The following is a 13,427-nucleotide window of genomic DNA, read 5'->3' on the forward strand; positions in this document are numbered from 1 at the left end:
GTAGTAACCGATAAATTCAATTTACCATAGGAAATAGTTCAATTCCTAGCAACTGGGCATATAAGTAATAATTTATTCTATAAGATGCTCAAATTGATTAATTTTGAAAAGAAATAAATTCTAATGGGTAAATATTTTGTATAGTTAGAGCGCCATAAAGCTAAAAGAAGAAGAAGACACCTCATATATGTATATGTCAAAAGTGTAATCAAAACAAAAAGTTTACACGCCCATGAATTGATTACTAACAATAATAATAATTACAAAAGTGGTCTTTATATAAATCATGAAATTATTTTGGTTTTGTTTTATTATCATTTTTATAAAGTCTCAAATAAATTATAGTAAGTTTTTACTCTTTACTTGGACAATGTCTCAATTTGAAATTTCACATTTTTTAGGTGAGGCAGTAAGATGTTACCAATGTGGTTCTGATAACCCACATGACGATAATTGTGGTGCATATAAAAAATTTGATAAAATAAATCATATAGCAATTGATTGTAACAGTGAAGAAAGTCATATGCCTGGTTCATTTTGCATGAAAGTCACTCAACAAAGTCCCAGAGGATTTGTTTGTAAGTATTTTTTTTATATGTAATTACATTTAATTGCTACAAATTTTATCAAAAATCTTTCTTAAATGCCGTTATTTTCGATTTCATAATAATTACAAAAAATTAACTCAGTTGCTTAAGTAATTTCATTAGTGTGGTAGGAATATTAAATTTGGCTACAAATTATTGACCATTGAAAAAAAATATACAGTATTCAGAAAATTCAGTACATTGTTAACAAATATATTTATCAATATTGTAACAGTGTATCTAAAATTTTCAGTGTATGCTGTTCACTTGATTACAATTCTGCATTCTTTATGTAATAAACTCCCATTTATCCTTTTTTATTTAAAAATAATATTCTCCTGTTAAAATTTTCAAGTGTTATGCTGAGTTTGAAACATTGGAGTCTTCTCTGATTTGTTCTCACTCGGTTTCCTTGTACACTGCTTTTTATTTCTAAATGATTATAGTAGCTCAAAATATTTTATCCTGAATCTTCTCACGAACCTACTTTAACCTATGGAGTTCACTATTTCTTACTTTCCATTGGGCATGTCCTTTAGGCATACATATGACTTTTAGTCATATAATTATTTAATTTTTTGTCAAAAGTCTATAGAATCAAATGGGGAAGAGCGCATATAGTTGTTCAGTTAAAAAATCATAAAACTATATTGAGTTTGTATTGTTTAAAAAGTTGTACTATTATTGCTCATTGTCCCTATGTACATAGCCTTGTATTGGAGTGTGTATACACACAACTAAACAATAGATGCCCTATTCAGATCAATTGAGTTTTAACATGTTTGGACAAACCTACATTTATTCAGGTGTTTTCAAAATAGCGAGAGGTGTCTTCTCATAGATGATGTCGAAATTATTTCATTAAATTTTTTCACTCGTCGATTATTAATTGCAACTGAATAATTAAGTCAATGTGAAATTGTTGACATTATGTTTAAATATGCTCCTATACTTTGAATTGATAGTACAATGTTTCTTTAATAACCAAATAAAATTTTTTAATATTTTTTATTCAGCTATCAAGTGTTTAATGTCTACCAGTCTAATAATATGTCTCAAAATGGCACAGAATCATTATTACTCATATTGGCAATGCAGAATTTGAAAAATGACTCAGTATGCTAAAAATCCTGTGATTTTCATTAGTGAAGTGAAGTGAATTGTACAAGGATGGTTTCAGATGTATTTGCCTCAACAAAGAAAACAAAAATTTTGGAAAAAATATATTCATTTTTCAACGTAATCTTCTTTCAGTTCCATAAACCTTTCCCAATGATGTTCAATAAGTTTGATACCCATTTTGTAATAAAAATGGTCAAGCTCCTCAAAAAAGCCATTAACTGCCGACATCACCTCTTCATTGTTGGAAAATCTTTTCTAAATACCACTGGTTTTTCTTTGCCTAAACATTGTAATAAGTTCGCATAATATTCGCCACTCTCATGCCCAAATTTTCAGTTAATATGCAATGTACCGATCTTTTTGAAATGCCTACTATGTCTGCTAGGTCGCAATGTTTCAGTCGTCGATCATCCATTACCGGTTTGTCGATTTACTTCAAAATTTCTGGAGTCATCATCTCAATTGGTCGATCACTGCGATGCTAGTCTTCGAAGGTCGTTTGGCCTCATTTAAATTCTGCCACCCAATGTTTTACTGTTGGTAACGAAGGAGCAGTCTTAACCAGAGTCGAATCTAGTTCTGCTTTTATATTGGTTCAGCTTCAAATTTGAAACATATGCTGCATAGGTTGTATACTTTCTAATACAGTATTTTTCAAGCAACTACCACCATCTCTAGGTCAGGGGCCAGGTACTTCTGGGACCATTCTTGTAAAGGTGCATATTATAACAAAAGGTACTCATATTTTAATAGGGATGCATTTTTTTTCTGACAACAAATTCTAACAGCACTGAAGTTTTTCAGATCGTGCTCGATTATATTATTATATAAGTGGAAAAAGAATTGAACAACATATTTTAGTATGTAGCCATACTTGAGAACTAGACTACAATTAAGGTTCATAAAGGTTCCATTAGATCCAGACATAGATATAGTGATGACAAAAATAAGAGCATGTCTATTTAATTACCACCTTAACTTAGAATTAAGACTAATAATGATTACTCAAGTGTTAAGTTTGGTTGATTCTGTTATGTGGAGTGGAGGCATGGACCCTGATATTGTCATTAATGAATCAAGTTAATCATAATTGGATGGCACACATAACTAACAGAGAAGTGCTAAGAAGAATCATCAAAATAGGAGATTACTGAAGATTGTTTAACATATAAAAGACTTACCTGTGTCATGTGTTGAGAGTATGACATTAAATGATCTTGTAGCTGAATATTATTGGAAAATTTAAAGTCGAAGAGGAATATGAGTAAATAAATTTCTTGGCCTCAAATAATCAATTATTCATTAAAAGCCTTTTTCAAATACTGCCTTACTTCTAATGTACTGATTGTTGTTCCATCCAGCTAGTACCATACCTATGGTTGTTCACGTAGTAGTAAGTCGTAAAGAAAATTGAGTTTGAAAAAAATTAGATATAATTCTGAGGTATTACAGGGTGAGTCATGAGGAACTCACATACTTCTACTATATGTAGAGTCCCTCAAGGAGGACATCATTAGAATAAAAAGTGTTAACTTCTTTATTAATTTACAGGGTGATTTGTGAAATTGACTTTACATTGTAATTGGCTATGGTGTTTACACAGTTGATTTAATTTTTTAAATTTTTTCATAAAGCATTTGACTGGTATTAGCTAAAATTAAAAATTCTAGGACCTGCTTAGGAAAAATTAATTTAGGTTTTTATATTTAATATTCCACTGTGTAATATTTTTTTAATGCAAGCCGATTCTGGAATTTCTAAGTTTAGCTAATATCAGTGTACCACAACATGAAAAAATTTAAAAAAATCGAATGAGCTGTATGAACTCTATAGCCAATTAAAATTTATGGTCAATTTCATAAATCACCCTGTAAATTAATGAAGAAGAGTAGTTGACAATTTTTAGCAGCTTCATGATATCCTTCCTGAGAGACTCTGCATATAATAACAGTTTGTAAAGCTCCTCAAGACTTACCCTGTATATTCCCTAAAAAAATGCCTTGATTGCTGTATTCACATGAAATATCTGTTTAAAAAAATATTTTTCATGAGTCTTTATTGTGAAATTAGAATTGTCACTTTGAATAAAATATTTTCTAATAATATAAAGATTATATTCAAGTTTTTCATTCATAAGAAAACAAAGTATTTTTAGTTTATATGAGTGTAATTTTCTTAGTTTATTTTAACAATTTTTAAAAGTGTAGTTTTATCTACATTTTGGAACATAAAATATTTTGCACTATAGATAACATTACATCTAGCCTCTTCACTTCCCTTGCAACACATTTTTTATGTTTAACATCTCTGTACAATTTGAAATTCATATAAATTTCATTATTGTTGTATTGTGTACACTTTTTCTTGATGTTTGTTGTTATTGGTTCTCGATACGTTTCATAATGTTCACTATTTACCAGTTTCTAAACTCAATATCACTAGTGACTATAGCAAAATTTACTGTCATTTTTAAATATGTAAAAACCATTTTAAACATTTTGTAGGTATGCTGGATGTTTGATAATTGTGCATAACTTTTGTCGTTATACAAATAAAGTTATTATACTTTTAAGCAAAATTCATATTATTATTTTAAACATAACTTGTATATGACTGAATAAATTTTCATATCTGATGGTTGTAATTTAGGTTTTACAACTTTTTATGAAGAAAACTTTGTTTATTATTATTAATAAAGTTTCAAGTCACCTGCTGTATAATGGTAAAATCTACTCGACAACATTTATTTATTCTTGTGTTTTGTTATTAGGGGATGGTAGATGGAGGCAAGTCATTAGGAGGTGTGCATCTGTTGCAGAAACTGGTGTTACTGGAGTTTGCAATTGGGGTGTATATGAAAATGGTATTTATTGGGAAGAATGCTATTGTTCTGAAGATGAATGCAATGGTGCTAATATCAGTACAGTATCAATATTACTAATTGTTACTTGTTTAACCTTTTTAAGGTATATTATAGGATAAACAAAACATATTTCTAGGAACAAAACATTAAAAAGTATTTTTCACTAAATAGTAGGTAAAAAGGCAACTGTATTAATGAATTTTTAAATTCGTTTGTATGAAAACTCGTATCACACATTTTTCAACATTCATGTAAGAAAATTCAAATGGAATAAATTCATTATTGCAGTTCCTATACATATAAAAAATCTCGAAACTTGTTGAATTTAAATTAAGCATTGATATTAACAGGCATAATTGTCTATTTTTTATATGGAAAGTTATTTTAATTAATTATCTGGTATCTATTCTCATTTCTCGTGTTTACTTGTTTCTAAGTTTGGCCGTGGTCTTTGCATTTACTTTCAATTTATTTGGTCTCTTTTTTTATTTCATCTGATCATATTTTACCTTTCTGAATCCCTATTGTAATAATAAGATTGTTATATAATGTCCAGAATTATCTACATCAATTGATTAATTAATTAAGTACATCCTAAAAGGGTACTGCTCTGTGAATTTTTTTTAAACCGATTAATTAGACAACAGTTTCATGTGAGAAAGGAGAAAAATCAAAACCTTCTTTTTACATGTATATGTCAAAACAGTTTTGATTACCTACAGAGATCTTGGGGTCATTCATTCTATATGAATAAAGAGTAGTTGAGAATTGTAAGTGAAGATTATAATTCTTCAATTTTCAATTATTTAGAGAAATTCTAAAAATTTTTACTTTTCTACTTGATAAACGTTACAGTTTTTCACAAGTTATTGTTATTCAATTTACGAAAAAAAGTGTATATAAAGAAATAATCTTGATATTAGATATTTTATCAGCTCTAAAAGTTGATGTACATAATTCTGGAACTTTTTTTATAATTTCATATAGGTATTTATAGCTTATAACAATTATTTCAAATGTGATACTTGCTTTTCATGAAATATTTATTATTCTTATCAATGAATCTTTATTTTGGTTTTTTTCTCAAAATCAATTGCATTTCTTAATGAAAATATTTGTTTTAATTTTTTTATCTAATGTTAAAATGAAATATTTTTCAAAGAGGTTATAAAAGAATCTCGCAACTATTATGAACCATTTTCTTGTTCAGCTGAATTACCAGCAAAAATATTACAATTTTTCTATAGTATTTAGTATGGAGGGTAAAGGTAAGGAGAACCATCTCTGTGCTACAAATTCTTTACGTTAGGGAGGCGCTACTAGTACATAAGTGTAAATTTTAAATAAAGCGCTAGTAATTCAAAAAAGACAGAGAAAGAAAGAAGTGATAATTGACACTGTTTTTCTAGAAATTCACTATAATTAATTAACAGTCGGCGTTATCTCAAATTAGCTTTTCTAGGTTATATTTACAAAATTATTTTGTACTTTATGAATAGTTTAGATTTTGTATACCAATATTTAATTAACGACTGTAATCATTTAAAATTTTTTAACACTGCATACTACATACACACAATTTCCCTTGAGACGAGCCCGTCCCTCTAGGCATCCACCCCCGGATAAATCCACGAGTGGGTATGAAGAAGAACATTCCACCACCTCCTGTCATTTCGACAGGTCCTCATCCACTTTCGCGTCGCAGTTTCGCGCGTAGACTCCTTCCTCTCCCCTGAGGTCTATGGGAGATTCTGGGATGTCTTATCTTTTTGTTAAGAGATTAGCCTGTTGGCTATACACTCTTGGGTTCTTGGTCTGGACGTCTTCATGTGTGTGTGTGTTTCGCTGCCTCGGGTAAACCTCTTCCTACCTCCTACCGGTAGGAAAAGATCTAATCCGAGTGGTCCTTCGCCTTCTCTATAGCTGTCCCCGATGTATGCTTATGAAATGCAGAGTTACCGTGTCTTGTGGGTTGACTCTATCCATCCAATTGTCTTCTGGGCCTCTTGTGTTTCTTGTAGTCTTCCTTAGTGTATCTTATGAGTTCCTTCAATTCTTCGTTGGGGTGCGTTGCCAACTCCTCGAATAGCTTTACTGCCCTATGGTCCATAATGTCTAATACTTTTTCAGGTCCCGTTTCTCCGTATATTTCCTCGCTACTTGTTGTCCAGTGAACATTTAGTGCTTGTCTCGGCGTTATGTTTTGTTGAGCCTGTAGTTTCTTCCTGTCCGATTAATCCGCATAGTCTTGCTCTCGCTTGTCTCACTTTATCAACAGTGTTTTCCACGTGTTCGTTGAAAGTGAGACTTTGGCCTAGTGTTACGCCTAGGTATTTTGCCTTTTTTGTCCACTGGATTTCTTCGTTGTTAATTTTTATTTTCCGGTCGGGTTGGTGGCTCTTTTTTTTTTCTAGAAGAGAACTGCTTGGCTTTTCTCGCAGTTGTCCTGTATTTTCCATGTTTTGCACCATTCGTCAATCTTTTTTGCGGCATTTTGGAGTCTTCGTGATGTTTTTCACCTTAACGCACCTTGTTGCTATTGCGGTGTCGTCCGCATATAGCGCTGCCAAGGTGTTTTCCGTTTTCGGGATGTCTGCTGTGTATATATTATACAGCATTGGTGATAGTACCGCTCCTTGCGGTACTCCCGCCTGCTGCTCTCCGACTTCCGATTTTTCGTTTGCAACCTTCGCCTGAAACTTCCTGTCATTGAGGTACGTGCTCAGGAGTTTTATGAGCGGTTTTGTATATCCTGCCTCTTTCATCTTGTAGAGCAAGCCCTCGTGCCATACTCGGTCGAAGGCTTTGCTTACGTCTAGGAAGATTACCCCTGTGGATTCTTTCTGGTTGAAACCTTGAGTAGTATATTCTACTAGTCTCAAAATTTGTTGTTCGGTGCTGTGGTTTTTCCTGAAGCCGAATTGTTTCTCTGGTATAGTGTTTAATGTCCTTGTTTGTTCGTTCAGAATCCTCAGTATCACTCTCTCTGCGATTTTACTCATGGCAGGTAGCAAACTTATCGGTCTATAGTTTTGGGGGAAAGTGGGGTCTTTACCGGGTTTTCTCAGCATGATAATGTCTGCTTGTTTCCATCTCGATGGGAAGTGTTTTATCTTCAGCATGCCACTTATTATGTTCGAAAGGTATGCCATACCTTTTTTTGGCATGTTTTTCAGCGCTCTGTTTGAGATTCCGTCTACTCCCGGTGCTTTCCTTGCTGATGCAAACCTAAGTAATTCCTTCACTTCCATCGGTGTTGCGAATCCTAGGGTTTCTTGGTCCTCCTCGTCTTCTAGGTATTCGTTTATATTTTCTTCTATCATGTCTGAGAAGTCCATGTCTTCGTCGGGATGCTCGTTCAGTGTGAACTGAAGTTCCATTGTGTTTTTCAGCTCTTCTGCTTTCTCTTTGTCTGTGTACGCCATCCCGTTGCTTCCGTGTATTGGCGGCATTGGTTTTCTTTATTCTCTTAGGACTTTAGATATGTTCCATAATCCGGGTTTTTGCGGGTCTAATTCGTTTATCCTTCTGTTCCATTACTCGCTTCTGTGTTCCTGTAATTTTTCTTGAATTTCCTGTTTCATTTCCCTGACTCTCCTTCTTTCTTCTGGGTTTTGTGTCCTTTGGGCTCTTCTAGCTATTGGGTTTTTCTCCCTAATCAGATTTCTCAGATCGTCGCTTATATTTTTGAATCTGCCGTATTTGTCTGCTATAGTCATTGTGGTACTTCGTTCTATCGCTTCTGATAGTGCTTCTTCGAAGAAACAGACCTGTTCTTCTAGTATCTCCTTGCTTTTTATTTCCGTGATTGGTCCTAACAGCTGTCCTGTTAGCCTTCTGAATTTGTCCCAGTTGGTTTTTCTCACGGTTCTTCCTGTTTGTCTGTTGCCGCTACCAATGGTAACGACGATTGGTGAGTGAGCGTCGCCGCCGTCTATGGTCCCGATTACCACAGGCATCGTCATGTCTCTCAACACATCGATGTCTATAACCTCGGGCCCTCCTCCGTTTGGTGGGTAGTGTGTCGGTCTTACTGGTCCTATCGCTTGATAGGATGATGGGTGATCTTCTATGATCTTTTCCAAGTTTCTTCCTTCTCTGTTTCTTCTTGTGCTGTACCATGCAGGGGACTTTGCATTCAGATCTCCTATGATAATGCCTTTTTTAACATCTGGGAGTACTGCTAACACGTCTTCTTCGTGTATTGTGGTGTCAGGCCGCACATATGCTGATATTATTCTAATAACCCCGTATGATGTTTTAATGACTACTATTGTTGCCTCCATGCTAAGTAGTCCGTCCGGTCAGTTTATTCGGTGTTGGCACAACTCTTTTTTCACTAAAATCGCTGTACCTCCGGAGCGTCCGTTTATGTCGTCTCTATAAACGTTGTAGCCTGGCCAGGTGAATCTGTGTGTGTTACCTGGCAATCTCGTTTCTTGTAGTGCGAAAATATCGTAATCTTCTTCCTCCAAGATCACTCCCATGGTGTTTTCGTTTGTTCGTAGTCCTCCTGTGTTCCACGAGCCGATCTTTATTTGACTAGGAAGGTTGTTTGTCATTTTATTTTGCTTGTTGGGCTATTAGTGTACCTATGAGTGCCTGCATGTTCTGCAGCATACTCAATATGTCACCCGTTACTTGTGTTTTTTGTGCCGTTGAAGCTGACGAAGTTTTCTTGGCCGTTTGGGCGTAGCTAACTCCTGGGGTCGTTGTTTTTGTTTCTCCTTTTTTTGGATTTTTTGGATACCCCCTGTAGTTAGCTTGGTGATCTCCTGCGCAGTTCATGCATTTTGGTTTTTCGGTCTAGCTCAGGGTGCAGTCCGCTGCCCTGTGAGCTCCTGCGCATCTTACACATCGCACGTCCATGTTGCACGTGCTCTGTCCGTGGTGGAAACTTTGGCACCTGTAGCATTGTACAGGTCCGTCGTGTTTTTTCTGTTCTACAACACTTATCTTCGTGTGGCAGAGATATCTCAAGTTTTTGTAAGACTGCTCTTCTGCAGGCTCGATAACTACCATGTATATTGTTATCAATTTTCTTGTGTTGTCTTCATTTTTTTGAGTATAGCTCGTGAGTTGCCATACTTTTTTGGGTTTCAGTCCTTTTTCCCTCAGCTCGATTTCTACTTCCGATGCTGGGGTGTTCACTGCTAGTCCTTTTATTACTAGCTTTCTTTCTTTCTCTTCTTTGAGTGCGAACGTATACTACTCTATTTCTTTGTGCTCGCTCAGGAGCATCTTCATTTTGTTGAAAGTCATCCACTGACTGCGTGGTGATCTTTCCTGTAAAGCTGCCCATTTTGCATTGGGCGTTGATATTTCTCTGTATCAGTTGTTTTCTGATAACAGTCCACATCAGTGGGGATTTCAATATGATTGGAAGTGGCCTCTTCTCTGGTTTTTTTTGTTTTTCTTCCTCGTCTCTCTTTATTTTTTTTAATTCTTCCTCTATTTCTTTTCCACTTTCATTACTGTCGTTTTTGTTTTCTTGCGTGGTTTTGTTTTTCGCTTTCTTTCGTTTTCTTTTGTTTTTCACGTGAAATCCTCCTCTTCCATTGGGCAGTCTTCGCTGTTGGATTCCTCCATGACTATGGTCGGGCACTCGCATTTCCTTTCCCACATTTTGTTTTCCGTTTCCTTTTTTTGGTTATTTTCAACTTGTTCTGTGTGAGTTTTGTTACTTTGTCCTCTAGTGCTTTCATTGTTTCCTTCATGTTGTCCATTTTTACCAGATTTATTTCAATTGTTCTTTTCAATTGCTTATTTTCTTCCTTCGTTTCATTCAGTTCTTCTTTCTTTCTTTCTTTTCAGTTCTTCATTTGTGGTATCAAGAAGTTTCCTATCTTTCGATGTTCCCCTATCGTAGGGTTTTTCTCTACATTTGAGGTTTTCAGGCTCCATGCCTGTACTCTTGTCTTAGTAATTCTCTTTTTTTTTTAAATTTCCTACAATTTCCTTGAAATTACCTAAAAATAAAATGTTAAGCCGTGCTGAGAAGTACGGTTGTTTCGAAAACGGAAAAATTCCGCACAATCAAATTTGTGTTAACAAACACAATTCTTTCATGCCAAACTATTTTCTATCATTATAAATAAAAGGCTGTGTCAAAGCACAGCTACCTGCAATAAAGAAAGTTTAATCAGTGTCTCACCTGAGTACCTGAGTCCGCTTTCACTTCACTTCACTCTCGCACTTGTTCACTCGTCGAAGTCTCGGTGTCAACTAGACTGCATACTTCATTCTATTTGAGTGAGGTCATTCAAATAAGACGGGCGGAAGACTGAACTGAACGATCCGACAGGAACGCCATTCAGGTCAAATTTTAAATTATAATTTACTGTCTACAAGCGGACAGGTTTTAACCTAAGCCCCCATATGAGATGGCCCTCCTTACCTCTACCCTCCATAGTATTTAGAATAACAAAATTTGTACAACATTGCGATCATTTCTCGAGTGAAGGAATACAATTTTTTAGTGTAGTATCTCCAATTTTTATTTAAAACTAATTTTTTTTCAATATAATGGATAATAATATGCTCGAATGTGCCTTCTATTAGATACTTATGGTAATATATTGCACCAGCCAGATTTTATACGTTTATAAAATAGTTTTAAGACAAAACTTTCTGCCATTCATACCACAATATAAAATTCTAATAAGAAATATTTTACCTATTAGGTTGCCATAGGTTAAGGACTCCCTAGACACTGTTAGTGAGATTTGGTCGTCATAACAAAAAAATGTGCTTTATTTCACTTTACATGTTGCATATTTATAAATTCTTTCAAAATAAATATTATTTATTTGCATTAAAATTTATAAATCTTTGGTGAATCATGAAAAAAATGAACCAAATAATAGTACAGGCAAATTAGGCGATTCTGAGATAAAACCTTAAATTAAATTAGGCAGTTTTAATTTTCTAGATTCTGGGTGGTTTTGGGATACTGAATAAGTCTAGCAACTCTTAACAAAATTACGGGCACGAGTTTTCGAAATTTGAGGTTTAAAACTCAAAAAAATATTGAAATATTCGAAAACCTTGGCCTCCCAGATAACTCTCCTCCATTCTTCTCGATCTACTTTTCTCCGCCACCTTCGGACGCCTAGTATTTTTAAGTCCTGTTCTACGTCGTCCTGTCATCTTATGCGTGGTGGTCATGGAAGCCTGCGCCCTTCCGGCTTTTGTAGGTATGCAAGTGATTCCTCTACCCTCTGACATCCATTTGACGTGACCAAGCCATCTTAGTCTCGTTCTCTTGATCTCTGCTACCAGGCTGGGCTCTCCGTAAGTCTCAGCGTTAGTACAGATGCGCTATTCTCCTTGGTCTTGGCCATAGATGCGCCGAAGTACTTTCCTCTCCCACGAGTTGAATCTCAGTTTATCCCTAGCAGTCATTGCCCCGATTTTAGAAGCATACATGACAACTCTTTTGTGCGCTTGCTGAGTAGGCGGGATTTCGGCATATTTTGGGCACTGTCATTCGCCTTGTTTCTAGCTTTCACTCTCTCCTGTATCTCCTGCAGTTTCGTTGTTTTCAGTTATGAGGAAACCAAGGTATTTAAAGTTGTCAACAGGCTCGAAGGTGTAGTTATCTACCTTAAACGCTGCAGTGTCTGCGCAGTCTCGGCTACACGACATAAGCATGTACTTCGTTTTAGCTTCTTTCACATTGAGCCCCGCTCGATTGGATTCCTAATTAAGTGTCCGGAAGTCCTCTCTAAGCTCTAATTCCCTCCTGCTTAGCAGATCGTCTGCGTAGGCCACCTTTTGTCTTAATCGGTTAAGTAGGTTTCCTCCCGGGTTGGTCTGCAGCCTCCTAAATATTCTTTAAAAGGTCAGTTTGAATAGAATACAAAAAAAGCAGCCTGTTGCTTCAGACCTCCTATGACGTTGAATCGGCGTGATGTTGTGACGGCTACCTTCACATTGCAATTGGTGTTGCAAAAGGCTATTGTCAACTGTCTTATTAGCTTGTCTGGACCACCAAGTACACTTACTGTTCCTCAAATGTAGCACTTTTCAAGGCTACAGAGGATGGTCAATATGTGGTCTGTCGTTGCTCTCTCTTGTAAAACCACATTGGTAGTTTTCAATCATTCGCTCTGCGTACACATCCAGCCTTCCCGACAGTATCCTGGCGTTTACCTTGTAGGTAACGTTCAGTAGGGAAATGCCTCTGTAGTTGGCGCAGTTTAGTGTTTTGATCCCTTTTTGTAGATAGGGCAGATGAGTGCTGTGCTACATTCTTTTGGCATGGATTCCACCTGATGAGTCGATGGATCCTTGCCTTAAGTTGTTCCGCATTTCAAAAAAATTTACTTATTAAGACTAATATATCCGTCCATTACTCTAATTTTTATCTCGATAATTCATTTTGTATATTTTTTATTAATTTTATTCACTCTAACAATAAATTAAGGAATGTTTGTTTAAAGGTGTAACGAATATTCGGTATTTAACAATTTTCTCGCCGAATATTCGTTATTCCGCCGAATTACAATTTGTGGCATACCTATCAAATATTTTTATATTTAGACTGTCCAATCAAAGTTGTATTCCATTTTTTTATATATATTGTTATGTTTTTACCACTTTTTGAAGTTTTAATAAAGTATAGCTTTATAATAAAGAGTTTTCCTCAACTGTGGACGTAGGCACCAATTTAAGAATAGCAGGTATGTTATTTCTGTGGATATGTAAGCACAGAACTATAAAGGAAAGTTGATTATATACTAGTAACTATTACTTTTTAATAATTAACGGAAAAATGTACTATTGAGTAAAGTTGAAATTCATTGTCTCCTGGATATTAACATACAATGTTATGAAGTTAAAACTACTGAAAA

At 35.1% G+C, this 13,427-nt stretch overlaps 1 protein-coding gene across 1 annotated transcript; it reads left to right on the forward strand.

Annotated features, from left to right (window-relative positions):
* The first annotated feature begins 183 nt into the window (after positions 1-183).
* Positions 184-13,210, forward strand: LOC130894924 (uncharacterized). The gene is made up of 3 exons (XM_057801967.1): positions 184-344; positions 402-578; positions 4,480-13,210. Exons 1-3 carry the CDS (start codon positions 287-289, stop codon positions 4,689-4,691), a joined length of 447 nt encoding a protein of 148 aa, XP_057657950.1. The 5' UTR covers positions 184-286; the 3' UTR covers positions 4,692-13,210.
* Positions 13,211-13,427: the final 217 nt, after the last annotated feature.

Source organism: Diorhabda carinulata, chromosome 6, assembly GCF_026250575.1.
Source record: "Diorhabda carinulata isolate Delta chromosome 6, icDioCari1.1, whole genome shotgun sequence".
Taxonomy (NCBI): domain Eukaryota; kingdom Metazoa; phylum Arthropoda; class Insecta; order Coleoptera; family Chrysomelidae; genus Diorhabda; species Diorhabda carinulata.